Consider the following 19,058-nt stretch of genomic DNA (forward strand, 5'->3'; position numbering starts at 1 on the left):
TCACGCTCAAGGGCTTCACATGGCAACAAGTATTTATGAATAGATACACCGAATTTATTATATAACAAATACTTGTCTATTCACTGCATATCTTCGCTTGCGTTATTTTTAGCATGATTTTGCTCCCCATAGACACTTGTAGTTATTATATGTGCAGATATTTAGCTGAAGCCTTTGCCTAAATTGTCATTATTGTCGCATGTTCCTTCAAAATATTTAGAAAATGTGTCAGATAGCAGAGAAATCTTGCCCAGCTAATGAACAAAAATGAAACAAACTCGAAACTTATCTTTTTATCAGTCAGGAACCCCACACAGCAATGGGTTATATTCAGTTGCACCAAATTTAACCCCACACAGCAACGGGTTATATTCAGTTGCATCAAATCTGACCCCACACAGCAATGATTGCACCAGATTTAGTTAACTGAAAAGGATAATAATGACATTTAGGGTTAGTATGTAGCCGAGATTTTTGTCTTTTTTTTTTCCAAATAGCTTTCTGGCTGATTCCTCCTTATCATCGTCTCGAAAATGTGCCAGAATCAAGAGACTCTGTTGACCACACTGAAATAAAGGAAGCAATTTCAGATCTTATTGTTTTATCCATCCGAAACTCCACACAGCACCGAATATGTATATCTAGTCGCATCAGATTCATAGGTAGGGTGAAAAGTCTCTATTAAATCCGTCAACATAAAAGGAAAGTTGCCTCCTGGTAACTGTGCTGCGCCTTTGATGGAATTACACGATGGATCCTCAGACTGGCCGGCGGCATTCAGGCCCTCTGGGTGTACGTGTGAATGTTGATCACCGCTACACACCTGATCTCGCCCACTGCCTCAGGGGGGTAGGGGCGGTATGGTGATGTTAATGTGATGTAAGGTTGATGTGGTGTGATACGATGGCAGTGCAATAATGTGATGTGGATAGGGGTGATGTAGTGTAGTGATGTTTATCTCGTGTAAGGTTGATGTGGTGTGATATGATGGCAGTGCAATAATGTGATGTGGATAGGGGTGATGTAGTGTAGTGATGTTTATCTCGTGTAAGGTTGATGTGATGTGATATGATGGCAGTGCAATAATGTGGTGTGCATAAGGGTGATGTAGTGTAGTGATGTTCATGTGGTGTAATCGTGTACATGCTTGTGTGATGTTCAAGTAGTAATATTGGCATGGAGGTGTGATGTCGCTGTTATCTTAGGTGGATGGCTTGTTACTGTTATAGTGTACAGGTGATGCGAGATGGCTGTGTTGATGCGTTGATGTAATGCTAATATATTAATATTAGTTGTATGATGTGATGATGGTGTCCTGCGTTGGTTCAGTGAAATAGATGTGGTGGTGTGGCGTTGCTGTGGTGTTCCCTAGATAATAATTATGGCGGATGCTGTGCGATGCTGAAATGTTATGCTGCTTCACACCGTAAACCAGAGCAAAGTCATATCTTAAGTGAGTGGGGCTGATGTGTTGGTGTGCTTGCGTGGTTCTGGCTGGTGTGTGTTTGTTATGGTGGTGTGTGGCTGGTGTGAACTGGTGCGTTGGTATCCTGGCTGGTGTGGTTGAAGTGGTGGCGTGACGTTGAAGTGGTGTGCCCTAACATGAGTGGGATTGGTGGTGTGGTGTAGTGTAGGTGGTGTGGACTTCGTTGTGATAACTGATTGCTTAGGTAGGCTTGTTGCTAAGAAAAAATTACACACAGCCATGACACCGGACTCTTAAGATGAAATCTTTTAATAATTAGTTATTATGTATTTCGAATGTATTTGGCCATTGCAACTTATCGCAAATCACTAGTTTCCGAGTTTTAGACCAGCGGACCCCACCCTAGAAACTAGTGGACGGTGTTCAAAGTGGCAGTCGGTCAAAACATTAAAATAACCATGAGACGAGAGCTATTTCAACGCAAGTAAAGCCAGAAACCACATAACTCACATACAATATAAAAAGGAAAACCTTGGATTTCCAAGCTAGCATGTTTTCTTAACGGTAAAAATATACCAAAACTAGTGAATTACAAGCCATTTTAGGCATTAAACAAGCAACAAACAACTAAACCTAACCTAGATCCGTCTAATTCGAACCTAACCCAGACCAATATCCAACCTTACCTTAGTCGTCGGCCGCAGGTGAAAGGCATCTCCCACACAAGGAATCCATCTTGACTGATTTAAAAATTTTAAAATATGAGACGGACTGATTTCCGGCCCTATGATTCGCTGAATTAGGCCCATGAGGCACCAGCGAATACAAGCATACTACCTAGGGGATTATGTAGTGATGTGTGTTGTTGGTTTGGTTGTGTCTAAGAGTTGTTTTGTTCCTGCCTCACGATCAACTGTAGAAATATGGCCACTTCTGCCGCATATATCTAGTGTTATGTAGCTGTGGTAAAGGACTTGTTTTTGTTGCATGAATGAGGTGTATGAGATTGATAAATATATTACGCCATGTAAGATGCAATTACATTGAAGACAGATTGGGCCGAGTGTGTGAGCTGGGCATTGTATTGGTCGTGGAGTAGGGAAGGGAGATTGTCACACCGCGTCAGGACAGAGGGAAATGGTGTGTCTGTAGGATTTTGCCTGACGCACTGAAGTTGACTATTTCACTAATTATATTTTGATTTTATTTATTTATTTATTTATTTTTTTGCCCTTTCCAAACACTCCGATGGGAGATGATGCAACAAAATAGTGGCAACAATATTACAATCATGAACCGTGCCGTGTGTTTCTCAAGGTGATATTGTCCTTGATAGGAAGTATGCTTTTGATTGCTGAGGATGGTCCGAACGTCAGCTCTTTGACCAGTCTGTTGTTATTATTATTATTATTATTATTATTATTATTATTATTATTTATTATTATTATTTATTATTATTATTATTATTTATTATTATTATTATTATTATTATTATTATTATTATTATTATTATAATTAGTAGTAGTAGTAGTAGTAGTACTGTACTAGTGGTAGTAGTAGTGGTGTCATTATTATTAGTAGTAGTAGTAGTAGTAGTAGTAGTAGAAGTAGTAGTAGTAGTAATAGTAGTAGTAGTAGTAGTAGTAACAGTATTAGTAGTAGTATAGTACTAGTAGTAGTAGCGGTGGTGTCATTATTATTATCATTATTATTATTATTATTATTATTATTATTATTATTACCATTCTTCTTCCTCTTCATCATTATCTTATTATTATTATTATTATTATTAATTCAATTATAATTATTATTATCAATTCTGCAAAGTAGGCTGGTATCTTTTTTGATACTGTGCCGTATACTGTTCCGCAAGATTCATCAGTTGTGTGTGTGTGTGTGTGTGTGTGTGTGTGTGTGTGTGTGTGTGTGTGTGTGTGTGTGTGTGTGTGTGTGTGTGCGGGCGCGCTTTAACTCCTGCTAGGTTATTTGATGGATTTGAATGAAACTTCGCAGGTCTGAAATGAAAATTCCCTACTTCATCCCGCTTCCTTCCACCCAAGTAACTTAGGATGCTTTAAAACAGGAGACGAAAAGAAGGAAGAAAGAGAGAGAATAAAAAGGGAGAAAAAACACACAACTTCAAGACTTACAAGTATAATGTAATGATAAGTGACCGAATTAATACAAAGAAAACCAGAAATAAAAGTTAACAGAAAGGGGTATATAAAAATCGGGGAAGAAAAAAGGAAAAGAAGAATGGATGGATGGAGGCGATTTGTTTGTGGCCACCCGTTACGGGATTAAGGCGTCTGGCAGTAGATAGAAAGAAAAAAGCAAGAAGGAAGAACATTAAAACAAGGATATGCAGGAAAGAGAGAGAGAGAGAGAGAGAGATCAACAGTTCAGGGAAGGATCGACCTTGAGACACTTTTGATGGATTCTCAGGTCGCTCCTCCTTACCTCACCCCGGCTCCAACTCTCCTGTAGCTTTATTGCTGTAATATATTGAAGAATGGAAGGACGGATAGTATAGAAGAAAAGAAGGATATGTGAAAAGGCTAAATAAGTAAAAAGTAGAATAAGAAAGAAGGAAAAAAGAAAAAATAAATATAAGAAACAGGGAAATAGCAGGACTGATACAGAGATATAAATAAAATTACTTAGAATTAAACGAGGTTGAAGAAAATAACCAGATGAAAAGAATGTTTAGAAAAATATAAAGAGAAGAAAAGAAGAATGAAACAAAATATGAAAAAAAAATGAATGAAAGTGTGAATAGGCGATAGAAATGAAAACGAAGTATAAACAGTACAGGTGTTAACTTGGTACACCTGTAGAGGAGTCCCAGGCCGATACACCTTTCTCTCTTTTCACCTCTATTGTAGCTCTTGATGCTGATATATAGTGGAGAGAGAGAGAGAGAGAGAGAGAGAGAGAGATGAAAATGGAAGGGTAGGGAAAGAAATGGATTAAAAAGAAAACGAAATCCAATGAATGACATGGCAGGAAAAACTGAAAAAAAGAATAGGGGTTGAAGCAACGACAAGGAGAAAGATAAAAGATAAAGAAAAGCCATGACGGAACATTTGAAAGAAATGGACAGAAAGAGATGAGAGAAGAGAGAGAGAAAAAGGAGAGCAGAGGATATTCTTAGGTTTGACCTCAGTACACCTGTAGTAGAGTCCCCAGGCCACTGTTTCATCTCGCCTCCTGCCTCTCCTGTAGCTTGTGATGCTGACATATAGCGTTGAAATCTACGTAGGTCAGGAGAGTGCTGGCAGTGATGATGGTGATGATGATGACTCTGATGATACTGGTAGTAGTTGTGATGATGGTGGGGGTCGGGAAGTGTGGTTTGATGAGAACAGAGATGACTCTGGATAATACTGATGATGGTGGTGGTGGTGGTGTACGACGGTCTACTGTTATTGAAAAAAACCCTGTTTCATCTCCCTTCCTGTTTCTCTCGTAAGCTGTGATGCTGTAATATAAGGGAGAAAGAAGGAAGAAAAGGAAAACAAGGAAAAAACGTAGAACGCAAGAAAGTACAAATCGATAGAAAATGGAAAAATACAGGACTGAAAATCCATGAAAACTAAAAGAAACTCACAAAAGTTGGGATATAGATAGGCCAAAGAAAAAAGAGAAGAGATCAAAAGAAGAAAGAAGAAAGGATTAAACATGATTAACAATGAGGAAAACAGAAGGAAAAACACAAAAGAAGAACACTGAACAAAACAAGGATATAAAAAGAGAAAAAGGAAAATAAAGAAAAACAAAATGACAAAAAACTAAAATAGAACTAAGACTCTGGCAGGGTGGAACTCGAGACACCTTTGTTAGAATCTCAGGCCGCTCCTCCTTGCTTCATCTTGGCTCCTACCTCTCCTGTTGCTTTCCTGCTCTATGGTAGTGAAAAACGAAAGAAAAAAAGAAGCAAGAGAGAAACAACTGAAACAGAATGGAAAATGAAAGGAGAAAAAAAGAAGGGACGAAGATGAAACGAAGAAGGTGTAAGCAAAAGTAAATTTGAGGAATAATAGTGGAAAAGAAGAAAGCAATGAAATAAGACGAGAAAAAAGAGTAAAGAGAAGACGGAAGAAAGAAAATGAGTTGTAAAAGGTAAAGGTGTTAACTGTACACCTGTAGTAGTACCAGGCAACTCTGTGTTACTTCATCTACCCTTCTACCTCTCTTGTAGCTTGTGTTGCTGAACTGAAATGTAGTTGTGGGTTTGATCTCATGCAGCAAATGGTAGTGGTAGTGATGGTGGTGAATGTTGTGTGATTTTGATGGTGGTGGTGATGATGGTGATGGCCATGTATGTTAGTCTGGATACAATTAAAGGTAATTAAAAAAAATATATGATGATGATGATGATGATGATAATGAAAGTGAAGTTGGTAATGATGGTGATGGTGGTGAAGGTGGTAATGATGGTGATGGTGGTGAAGGTGGTAATGATGGTGATGGTGGTGAAGGTGGTAATGATGGTGATGGTGGTGAAGGTGGTAATGATGGTGATGGTGGTGAAGGTGGTAATGATGGTGATGGTGGTGAAGGTGGTAATGATGGTGATGGTGGTGAAGGTGGTAATGATGGTGATGGTGGTGAAGGTGGTAATGATGGTGATGGTGGTGAAGGTGGTAATGATGGTGATGATGGTGAAGGTGGTAATGATGGTGATGGTGGTGAAGGTGGTAATGATGGTGATGGTGGTGAAGGTGGTATGATGGTAATATTGGTGCAAATTACTACAGAAAATGTTAATCTTACTTCACGTCTTGTTGTATGTGATGCTGTAATACACGTATAAAATAGAAAGAAAAAAAAGGAAGAGAGAAGAAATGTGGCAAAAGAAACAAACTGGGAAAGAAAGAAACAGTAAGACAAAAATCAGTGAGAAAGAAACACGGGACATTAAAAAAAAAAAAAAAAAAAAGATAACGAACGCAGGACAGAGACGGGAATGAAAAAAAAAATTGATATAATTATAGACATGTTTCTTTTTATTTTTCAGACCCGGGTCTGTTTATTCTTTTCAGACCCGGGTCTCTATTGTTTTCAGATCCGGGTCTCTTCTTTCATGACCCGGGTCTCTTATATTTTACAGACCCGGGCGTCCTATTTTTTCTGACCCGGGTGTCTTTTTTTTTTTTTTTTTGACCCCGGTCTCTTCTTTTCTCGGACCCTGATCTCTATTGTTTTCAGATCTGGGTCTCTATTGTTTTCAGACCCGGCCCTTTATTGTTTTCAAACCCGGGTCTCTTTACTCTTCTCAGACCAGGGTCACTTTATTCTTTTCAGACCCGGGTCTCTGCTTTTTTCAGTCCCGGGTCTTTCTCAGAAACGGATATCTTCTTTTTTTCAGAAATGGGTCTCTGTTTTTTTTTCAGAAATGGGTCTCTTTTTTTTTTTTCAGATCCGGGTCCCTCCTTTTCTTCAGACCAGGGTCCCTTCTTTTTTTCGGGCTCGGTTTTTTTTTTTTTCAGACCCGGGTCTCTTCTTTTTTTCGGACCAGGGTGTCCTATCTCTTTTCTGACCAGGGTCTTTTTTTTTTTTTTTAAATCCGGGTCTTTTTTCTGACCCTGGTCTTCTCTTTTTTCTGACACGGGCCATTTTTTTATTACCCGGGTGTCGTCTTTTTTCTGACCCGGGTCTCCTCATCTGACCAGGATCTTTCTTGTAACCCGGGCCTCTCCATTTTTTCCTGACCCGGGTCTCTTCTTGTTTTCTGACCCGTCTCTCTGCTTTTCCTGACCCGTTTTTTTTTTTTTTTTAAATCTTGTCTCTTTTTCTCTGCCCCCGGTCTCCGTATTTCTTTCCGACCCAGGTCTCTTGTTTCGGACCCGGGTATATTTTTTGACTCGGGGTCTTTTTTTTTTTTCTTCTTAGGCTTTGGGTCCATTTTTGGCTTTGGGTCCTTTTTTGGCTTCGGGTCTTTTTTTAGCATTGGATCTTTTTTTGGCTTCGGGTCTCCATATTTCTGGCCGGCCCCGAGGGTCTTCTTGCCCCCGATTGCGTTTTGTCCCGGGTCTCATTGCCCCCGGGTTTTTCTGCCCCCGGGTCTCTTTGCCTCCGGGTCTTCTTGCTTCCTGGATTTTCTTTCTCCCTGGGTGTTCTTGCCCCCTGGCGATTTTTTTCCCCAGGAGTGTCTTGTTCCCGGGATCGTCTCCCTCATCCTCCCTCCCCCTCATCTCCCCCACACGCCCTAACTCTTCCCCAGCTACTCGGGCTACTCCGCCGCCTGTTGCTCTCACTCCAGTCCGAGCTGGAGTTGTGGGGATGCTTGAGGGTGGCGCTGAAGGCGTTGAGAGGGGCGTTCAGGGTGACGTTGAAGGCGTTGAAGGATTGGAGAGGGGCGTTGAAGATGGTGCTGAAGACGTTGAGAGGGGCGTTGAAGGAGTTGAGAGGGACGTTAAGGGTCAGGTCGGGTCGGCGTAGGTTGGCTCTTTGACACTCAGGTCGGCGTAGGTCAAGGCCTGGAATGTCAGACTTTTTTGTGCAGTCGTCGCGATGATTCTAAGCGTTTTCATTTTTAGCTCTTTCGCATTTTTTCCCTCTTAATTTTTCCAAGGCTTTAAATTTACCTGTTGCAGAATACGTGTGGGGCGTCACTGTGATGAATTTGGGATGTAATCAAAGAGTTGCCTTCGTGTCGTGTTATCGATTGGAATTGCCTGTGGACCTGCCTTTATTATATATATAAACGTCGAACATCTAGCTTGTAAAAAAAGACATTGATAAATAAATAGTAAAATAATTGACTGGATACTTGTAAAAAAAATATTTTGGAAAAATCTAACGCCTTTCAGCCTCCTTTCCCTCAACCTCCTCCCCATCATCCTCAACCTCCTCCCCATCATCCTCAACCTCCTCCCCATCAACTTCCTCCCCACCGTCCTCATTTTGCCTTGCCTTCTACGCCAACACACCCATACTCACCACCACCACCACCTCCATCCATCATCATCATCATCATCATCATCAAGGAAAAATAATCATGAATAATTTTTATAACCCTTATGTAAAAAATTCAGCACTCTACAACCCCCCTCCCTACCATCCTTATCCTCAGCGGACACGTTCGGGTAAAATGAGCTTTGTATTAGTTGTCGCAGTAATAATAATTGTGTTGCTGGTGGTTATAACAATAGTGGCGGTGGTGGTTGTGGTTATGTTTGTAGTAGTAGTCGTAGTAGTAGTAGTAGTAATAGTAGTAGTAGTAGTGGTAGTAGTAGTAGTAGCAGCAGTGTGGCTAAACCGGATGTGTGTGTGTGTGTGTGTGTGTGTGTGTGTGTGTGTAGTGGCCTACATTCTTCACATAACCCTTGGTATGCGTCGCACTTCTCGCCGAGCACAATGAACGGCTGCCACTAATTTGTAGTTGGCAGCGTTTAACAGTAGCAGCGGAGAGTGTGGAGACAAGCCCAGAGGGGGCCTACAACCTCATAGGTTAGGACAACACGATATTAAGTGTCCCTTTCTGCCCCAGACTCCCCCCTGGACTACCAGTAATAACTGTTCCACGCACTAAGGTTGTAAAACACAATCACGGTTTTTATTTTAGTGTTAACGGTTGTGTACAGATTGTTTACACTGTTTTACAAACAGCTTATACAAGTCACTTACGTTAATGCGAATACTGCAAACTGCTTAATATGAGGGAAATCTCAACCACATTTTTACGACTTGACAGCAATTCAGTTACTTAACTTGATAGTTATGTACGATTTAAGTGCAACTTGGTCACTTGACTAGGTAACTCATCCGTTGAGTAATTAATGCTCACTTAAGTATTACCTAGTCTCACATTAAGTTAATTCTACTGTTCAATTAGTACTTCCACGGCCAGGGACATACGCGTCAAAGTACTGTAATATTGCTGGTTTTCTGAGTAATGACTATCGGTACTATACGTCACTCTAACGGCACATATTCACCTTGCGTTACTCTCTCGAAAAACTGTTCTTCAAACACTTCTACTCACTAGAGCCGTGATGCCCATGGTCGTGACTGTATTCCTCCCCGTCTGTCCAAGCTGAACACAAGACAGTTCTGTCTGACTGCAAAACTCTCTGCCTGCATCTCTCAATGTGAACGTTTTACAAAACATTAGGCGAATTACCCTGAGAGAGTTTGGCAGTGTGGTGGGGATGGAGAACGAGAGACAAACAAGAGGAGTGTTTGTGACTGAGGTGGAAGAGGAGAGTGGAAAGGGCAGACCGAAGATGAATGGAGGGAATGGCTGGAAAGGTATAGGAAAGAGAGTGGTGTGGAAGGGGGAGACCGAGAATGAAAGGAGGGATAGGTTGGAAAGGTATATGAAAGAGAGTGGTGTGGAAGGGGCAGACCGAAGGTGAATGGAGGGAATGGCTGGAAAGGTATATGAAATAGAGGGGTGTGGAAGGGGAAGACCGAGAATGAATGGAGGGATACACTGGAAAGGTATATGAAAGAGAGTGGTGTGGAAGGAGACAGAACGAATGGAGGGATTGGTTGGAAAGGTATATGAAATAGAGGGGTGTGAAAGGGAGAGACCGAGGAAGGGATAGGTTGGAAAGGTATATAAAAGAGAGGGGTGTGTGAGTTCGGGAGAGGGCAGCTAGACGGTGGAGGAGGACGAGATAACGTGGAGGCGATTTGTTTATGATCATCCCTCACGGGATTAAGGCGTCTGCTGATAGATAGATAGGTAGATCTACAAGGAGCAGTACATTCGCTAAACATAATCATGGCATTCTTTAACTCGTTATATTACATCGGATCCAGCCATTGTTCCCTATTGGGAACAAGTCGTATCTGGCTGATAATAACGCATTTTTATATTCTGGGGGGCAAGTATTTATTAACACTATTTCACCTCTGGCTGTATAGGACTACATAATAGATAGATAGATAAATAGAGAGATAGCGAGACAGGGAGGTAGCTACCCAGGACTTATACTATTATACCTGTTTAATATTTCCAAGACAAATAAAAATAGTCCCATACTATTCTTTACCTCTCCCGTCACTACATGACATCTGGTGGGGAAACTACTACAAGATATAAAAGCCGCTCGACCACAAGTCTAAAATATACTTCTCTACAATTAACTACAAAGTCTTTATGACATTTGGTAGCAGCGAACGTATACGAACCTCGTCTACGAATCAACATTAAATTCCTACAAAATATCAAGATTGACAACAACCAACAATATCAGCTCCTGCCCCCTCCGTCTCCCAGATCATTACGCTGATGCAGAGGTCAAGAGATCACTCGACGCCTTGCAAGTAGCTTAACGACAAACCAGCAAATCTGCGGACATCGTCTCCGAATTAAAAGCAAATTTCTACAAAAGCAACCGAGACTACAAGGTTAGCTTCAGTTCTACAAAGTCTTTATGACAGCTGGAGAGAAAAGCATTTTCGTTACGTTTATGCCTGGCTGGCCTTTAATGGGTTGAAACACTTAATCATCATAATGAAAGCCGCAGTAAAGTCACCAATGCAGCCTGAAATTAAGAAGAGGCCGAGAAGGCAATGCATAAAAGCACTACATTCTCGGCTTAAAGTAATCAATAGAGGTTTAAAGTAATTATAAAGGAGCTGGTGGCGGCAGCAGGGCTGCGCCGCGCCGTGTTCACATTAGGAACAATCAGGGCGTCACGCCATACTGCAGTATGGCATTTCAGTTTTACCCCCTCCCTTACCCTCGTTTGTGCCTTATACCTCCACCACCCTCCCTTTAATATCCATATCTTCCCCATGACTCTCCCCTCAGCATTCCCCCCCCCCACCCACCCAGTAGGACGTATCAGTTGTATCCCCTCCCCGACTCTCTCTATCCCCTATCTCTTTACTTCCGCACCGCCCACATTCCCCCCCCCACCCGTCTCTCTCTCTCTCTCTCTCTCTCTCTCTCTCTCTCTCTCTCTCTCTCTCTCTCTCTCTCTCTCTCTCTCTCAATGCAACAATACATCCACCCTTTAGTCAATGTTCGTACACCAATGACCATTAGCTGTCCCCTTCAAATTCCTTTTTCCTGTACCCCACACTCTCCTCCCAAACCCCAACTCTCCCGCTTTTTCCTGCCCCCTTACATTCCTTCCCCTCTTAGTCTTGTAAAGCGGAAAAAAAAATCTATCTACAGCTAGATGCCTTCATCCCGTTTGAAGTGGCCACAAACAAATCGCCTCCTTGTCGCCCTGTCCCCCGCCACTTCGCTGCCATCTCTCTCAAACAGCTTTCCCCTCCATCCCTTCATCTCATCCTCGGTCTGCCCCTTCCTCTCCACCTCCCAAACATGCATTCTCCTCGTTAGTCTCTCACTCTCCTTCCTCCCCACATGGCAAAACCCACTTCTATGTATTTCTCGTAACGCTTTCCGTCACATACACTTCTAAACCACAATGCTCTTTCACTTCCTCATTTGTAAGTCTGTCTCTCCATGTAACTCCACATGCTCCTTTCAAATAACTCATAATTTATCCACTGCTCTCACTCTTGACTTGTGTCATTCCAACAGGGTCCAAGCTTCACTGCCATATGTTAGAGTTGGTACTGCATTACTATAATGCAGCGACTTTTTAAATTCCATGTTCACTTTCCCTTTTTCATATCACTGCTTCCAATGAACCAGCACCCTTTCTTCCCTGTTGAACCCCTTCAAGTACTTCATCCTGTAAACTCCCAGTCTTACTCATCACACTACGCAAGTACTTAAATGCACTCACATTTTCCATTTCCTCACTATCCAGCCTCACTGTGCATTCAGTGACTTCATTTCACTTGAAGACCACAACTTTACGCTTCCCTACATTCACCTTTAGATTCCGTTTCTTACATGCTCGCCCAGACCCATTCACCAAGCCTTACAGCTCTCTTTCGTCTTAACGGTGCAGTATCATCTACAAACAACAGAATAAGAAATTTCCAAACGCTGTTGTCTCTCATTAATTATGGGCGCTCCAACATTCACTGTCCTACCTTGTATCTCTTTTATAACTCCATCCATATACAGACTGAACAACCATGGCGATGTGATACATCCCTGTTTCAATCCAAGATTCAGATAGAATTCACATAGTTCACCATCCACACACTCCAGTCCGTGCGTCCTCATACACATTCTTCACTGCATTTAACAGTTTCCCATTTACTCCATGTATTCGTAATATTTTTCATTCCTTGTCTATTTGCTTTGTTATAGGCTTTCTCCAAATTAATAAAGGCAGCATACAACTTCTTTCCCTTCACTAGAAACTGTTCCACTCGACACGTTAAGATGAATATCTGATCTACACAACCTCTTCCCTTCCTGAAACCATCCAGTTTTTCCCCAATTAATTCCTCTGACACTCCCTTGCTCTCTCAATAAGTATCCAACCATGTGCTTTTCCTAAAAACACAAATGCCACTATGATTACCAAACACTTCTTGTTCCCCTTGTCCTTTGTTCAGGGAAATAATTGTACATGACTTCCAATCCTCTGGGACTCAACATTCCCCCCAGGCCAATCTGCACATTTTCCATATCCATCCTATTACTATCTCTCCTCCGTGCTTCATTATTTCACCACACACTCCATCAGTTCCTTGCAATTTCCAAGTTTTGACTTTCTTCATTGTTTCCATTACACTAATCTCTTCCTTCCTTCTCATCTCCGTCCTTGTCCCACCCATTCCCCAGCCACTTATTCTCAGGTTACTTTCACTAGCTGTGTTTAACAGTTCGTTCAAGTGTTCTCTCCATCCTCTCTTTTTTCCCCCCTTCTCCACCAGCAATCAGCCATTTTTGTCTTTTGCTCCCCTACTACCTTGTTTATCATCCTGTCTTATTCTCTTAACCTCCTTCCAGAACACTTTCTTATATTCCCTCCACTTTACACTTAATTTCCTTCTAAACTCCTCATCCAATCTCTTCTTTTCCGCCCTTACTAATCTTTTCACCTCTCTCTCCTTCTCAACATACAACCCTCTATTCCATCTCTCAACTTCCTCCATGCCTCTGCGTCCCATCCACTCACTATATGCTTTCCTCTTTTGCACCACAGCTTGCCCCACCTATTCATTCCACCATGCTGTTCTTTGCACCCCCTTTCCTCTTCTCCCCGCCCTACACACCATCTCACATCCTGCAATATACTTCTTCTGTGTATATATATTGCACGCACCTTCCACCTCCCCCATCTGCTCCAAATCAAAAGTGAAATTCTAATTAAACGTCATGCAAAATCTTCAGCTGATACTCAAATATCCAACTGAATAACACTGTGTGTGTGTGTGTGTGTGTGTGTGTGTGTGTGTGTGTGTGTGTGTGTGTGTGTGTGTGTGTGTGTGTGTGTATTATATAGTCGTTCTTTACCTGCCTTAACCTATTAACCCCGAGTGCATCATAATTACGTTGGTACCAGAAGAACTGATTCAGCTTAGGCAAGCACGATAACAGTGAAGGGGTTAATAAAGGCTGTGTTTAACCATCCAGTATCAATATTCTCTTCCAGACTGAATATAAGCATTCAGCAGAAGCAAGAATTGAACATTTAAGGAAAGATTTAATCCCGTCAACGTGTGTCGTCCTTCCTTGAGGTTTTATTCCAAGTACCTCCAAACACTTCCATTCAGCTATGACATGAGACACAGCAGTCTAATGGTTAACCGCTTCAGTTCAATAGCTTTTATTATTATTTTTTACTCTTATTTCTCTTCGTCTTTTTTTTTTTGGGGGGGGGGGAGCGGGAGATACTTTTCAAAATGGAGCGGTTGATAAAGGCTTCATGAACCCCATCAGTTCTACGAAGTTCTAGTAAACCGAATATACAGTAAATCGCCAAGTCGTACGAAGCTTATACTAAAAAACAAACAAAAAAAAGCAAAGTCCTTTATTATAGAGATCACGATTTTTTTTTTCTATCGCAGTGGAGATGCGAATATTCTCATATTTAATACTGTTTTGTGTTACGCTTACACCAATCATACATTTTACATCTATAGTTCTACGACGTCATGTTGGTTACCCTGGATGATTTACTTTATAGTATGAAGGGCCTGTGACTGGAGAGATCAAAACTCTTCTTGAACGTTTTCATTATAATGGTGATTTTCCTTTGTTCCTTATTCCTCTCCCCAGACGAAATTAATAAACTTGAGATGTTGAGAGGTATATGAGGGAGGGGGGGGTGAGTTGGGGGGAGGGGAGTCAAATGGTGGGTGACAGAGTGACTTGGAGGCGTTTTGTATGCGGCCACCCTTTGCGGGATTAGGGCGTCGGGCTATAGATAGAATAGATAGATAGAGATGTTCTCTGGTCGAAGGGGTTAATGATACAAACACATATTACCATCATTCTGGCCAGTAATATAACAACAAGTACAAAGGCAGTAGTTAGATACAGGACCATTAGAGCGATAATATGGGGCTTCGTGAAAGTCTGTAGTAGTGAACCACCACACGTCCCAAAAAACAGTATAATATGACAAACGGATAGGCCGAGCGATGCTCCCCCATCCAAAAATAGGATAGAATGTGTGCACACACAATACGGTTCTGTGAGTATTGGTGTGAAGTTAGTGTCACATAACAAGGTCAAAGATTGTGCCATTATATCAATTACTGGTCATGGATGTTGCACTCTTTGAGTGCCCCTTCATTGTTTTTGTAACAGACAGACTTTCCTTTAGATAAAGTGATTTTACCCATTTTAGCAACTAGAAATGGCCTTATCGAACTCCAGTAGTGAAGTAGTCAATAAGAGCTGTTTGTAACCCCTCCAGGCCGAAAACTTGCCTCTGAACTGAAAATCTCGTGTGGTGATATGCATGTTCTGCTGTAGCGGCCGGCATGCACACGCCTGGCATGACGGGGCAGCTCTACTATATATGTTCAATTTGTTTTACGGGTTCTGAGTGATAACTGATCCATAGGGCCAAGGCACATCACTTTCTACCACTGAAGAAGTACCTCCCCCACCCAATGTTTTACGCATCACTAAAGATTTGGAAGGCTTTGTAGTGAGAAGTGAATGTGGGAAATATGGTGGAGGAAATTAAAGGAGACGCCACAGGACTTGAGTTGTCCTCTACTTAGGCCTAGAAGCATTTGTGTTACGGTTAATATATCACCAGAAAGGTAACTTCAACCAATGTCTAGGTACAACTGTGTTATTCTTTATGTCTCAACAGAAAACAGTATATGCTTCAGTCTACGTGCTAGCGAATTTATGACTGTCAATAGGGGAGAAAAAAAGAAGATGGGCTAATTTAACTTTTTTTGCAAGTGTATTATCATTTATCCATTAAGACAAAACTCACAACTGCCGAGGTTTACACATCTACGCATATAACAATGTTTTCGTTTAGCTATGTCAACGAAAATAAAAAACGATATCTGCTTTGGTGTAGAAGTAACTGTCTGTTCATTTTTAAGTATCAAATGAAAAATCGCACAGACTCCCCAAGATAAAGTAAACGAGTCTGAAAAACATTATCATTGCAGCAAATCTAAGGGAAGGGAAACGTGGAGGGTGATCGGGAGGGGAACCAGCAGGATATGGGATGCAAGCCATTGGACGGGGTAATGGAGGTGAGGGCAGGGGAGACTGGCTAAAGACCACGTGAAGTGGCACAGAAATTGTGGGTTGGGGGAGTTATGTTTTTGCCCAGTGACTTGGGCTCGTACTCTTGTCGGGGAAGAAAGCTCCCTAACACTTCTTCCTTAGCTGTTCATTTCTCGGCTTGCCTGATTAATATCTTTTTGTAGAGTATGTGGATATTATAGAGTATGTGGATATTATGAGGATTTTGCAGAGTATGTGGTTATTATAAGGATTTATGTAACACAGAGGATAGTAAGGTGTAATAAACGAAATGAACCACTGAGGAAAAGGTGTTAGGAAGCTTCCTTAACTGACGAGAATACGGGTCGGTGATTCTCTTAATCTCTCCTTCAGGCCTCACTTGTTTTGCTCTTGCTACCGTCATACTACTTCATTCAGCAGAGGACACACTTCTCGGGCTGGACGGGTTAGATATAGCCGTCATAACTGATACGCTGCTGTTCTGAGCTGGCCTGACAAGAGTTTACTACAGTACGTGCACAACATTAGTCACGAAGGGGGACATATGTTACGGATTTTACGACAATTCACCTAACACATTACGACAATAGAATGGAACTGGCTTCTCCATACCGTTGCTGTTATACCTTTGTACTGTGGGATGCAGGATGATTGAAAATAAGTCATAGGTGTGGAAGAGTTATCAACACCATCACGCTCTCACTACTTCAATATATCAACATCATCATCATCATCATCATCAGCCATTACAAGTCCACTGCTGAAAAAAGGCTTCCCCCAACCTACTCCATGAATTCCTTGACTGAGCCAATCTTTGCCACGTTTTCCTTGCAAATTTCTCTCTCATCTTTACATCACCTGTCTGTCCTTTTTCTGCTACGCTTGTAATCTCTTGGTGTCCAGTCAGTCAGCCTCTTGCTCCATCTGTTATCCTTTACTCTTGCTACGTGGCCTGCCCAGCCCCATTTCTGTTCTTCTATAACTTCAGTAATGTCTTTGACTTTAGTCTGCTATCTCACCCAAGTTGAGCTTTTCATGTCTCTTAAAGATACTCCCAACATTGACCTTTCCATTGCTCTCTGAGAACGGATTAGTATATTTTCCATCGATTTTATCAGTTTCCAGGTCTCACAGCCGTACGTCATAGCTGGAATTATACATTCGTTATATACTTTTCGTTTCATACAAACTGGCAAGCTACTTTTCATAATGCATCTATGCTTACCGAAAGCTTTCCATCCAATTGTAATGTGTCTTTTAATTTCGTTATCATGGTCTTTCGTTAATATTAGTATTTGCCCCAAGTAACTGCACTCAGTTTCTTCATGATTTTCTTCGCCTATTCTGATGACGATTATTGGTGTATGTGCATTAAACACTAGTTTTACTCCGGCTCATCTTCAGCCCTGCTTTGAGACTTTCTTTGTTCAGGTCATTTAACATTTCTTGTAATGTCTCTGCTGTTTCTGAGATTAGGACAGAGTCATCTACAGACCTTAAATGGTTTAGGGTTTCTCCATCGTGGTTTTTGAAAATCTCATGACCTGCCCGATCATCATGCCAAATTTCAAAAAAGTGTCACAAAGTGCACGATGCTTGTGTTTTTTGACATGTTCCTCCCCCGCTAGAGGGAAAGAAATGAGGATGGGGAGTGTCGTGTTCAGTGGCACAGCCGTACTGGATACATTGGCCTGGCATCGACAAAGCATGGATACTTAGTTTGGATCAAAACTGTAGGCTACATTTGCCATTTACCAGTCTTCTGCGGGGAAATTATTATCGAAGCTTTATAAAACTGAGTATGAAGTAACTAAATTTTGTTTAGTCGCTACTCAACCGTTAATTAAATGCGTCATACGGTTGTCACGCTCACCCGCGGTGTACCCCCCTGGGAGGGAGGGGGGAGAATATTTCTCCAGTATCCCTGTTTGTCATAAGAGACTAAAAAGGGCCTTATTGTCTCCACTCATTCTCTTCTTACTGTGCTCCTCTCCTCTTCTCTCCCATTTCACTTCCTCAAATTTCCTTGTTTCTTCTGGCCTTTATTTTCCCTCTTCTCCTATAAGGTTGGACATTTGGTTTTATGCCATGGATACGTAAGAACCTCCCATTGGCACTGACCCTTCCTCCCTGTACTTTAACTCCAAACCGTTTCATTACTAAGCCACTTCAACGCCTGTCTTAGTGCCATGTAGACAATTTATGGCTTGGTGCTAGTTCTTGATTATTCCTTCCTTCCTGTTCCCTTAGAATGGCATTGCCAAGCACTCATCAGATGCTCTGAAGGTCGTTTTCTGTAATGCGTAGCTACGAATTTTCTTTAAAGACCAGAGTAAAGCACATACTTGGACTGTGGTTTCTCTTGCGTCATTGTAACTGACAGACATGCTGCCTTGTGTGAGCGTGACTGACATGTGATACATTATTTAAGTAACTCTTAACACCAGGCTACATGAATGTTAGACAAATGGTTGTTCATCTGAAAATCACTTTCTGAGAGAACCATAACAATGTTTTCCTGAATAAATTCAGTAAACTGGTAAGCAGGCATGAGAAAAAAAAATTACTTGAACATTATTTTCTCTCACTCCTTTAGGCCACTCCTTACAGACATATACACTATTATGAACTGATGCCAGTATTATTCACAAAGAGATTCTTTTATAACACAACACATACCATACCACCCTACATGTAAACATAAGCTTTGAGCATCACTCTACAACACAGCTTTCATGAGGCAACTCAGTACTATATATACTAAAGCTGGAACAAAATCCTACACAAATCAAACAATAACATATTTCCTCCTAAGGGGTCCCAAAACTGAGGCTGGTCATGCAACAATTTATATTTTCTATAGACTGGAAGCTAAATCAAGTGCCAAAACCAACTAACCAAACTCTCAGTCATTTATGGATACAACAGGCCAACTCTGAAACTGTCATCCTCAGTCTGTATTTCCCTATGTCTCTGCCTCTTACTCTTAAACACAATGTGCCCAGGCACCTCAGAATGAACAGATCTTGAAATTGGCTTTGTTTAGTATTGTTTTTCTTGGAGCGAACA

General features: G+C 41.5%; 1 protein-coding gene across 1 annotated transcript in view; it reads left to right on the top strand.

The window, feature by feature from the left end:
- Positions 1-4,810, top strand: part of LOC145396034 (sulfotransferase 1C4-like) — a 29,802-nt gene extending 24,992 nt beyond the window's left edge. The window contains exon 9 of the mRNA XM_080269498.1: positions 4,689-4,810. Coding sequence (XP_080125624.1) covers positions 4,689-4,810 — 122 coding nt within the window. The remainder of the gene's footprint in view (positions 1-4,688) is intronic.
- The last annotated feature ends 14,248 nt before the right edge of the window (positions 4,811-19,058 follow it).

Source organism: Coenobita brevimanus, chromosome 34, assembly GCF_032717465.1.
Source record: "Coenobita brevimanus isolate Jiangsu-jjx chromosome 34, ASM3271746v2, whole genome shotgun sequence".
NCBI classification, from domain to species: Eukaryota; Metazoa; Arthropoda; class Malacostraca; order Decapoda; family Coenobitidae; genus Coenobita; species Coenobita brevimanus.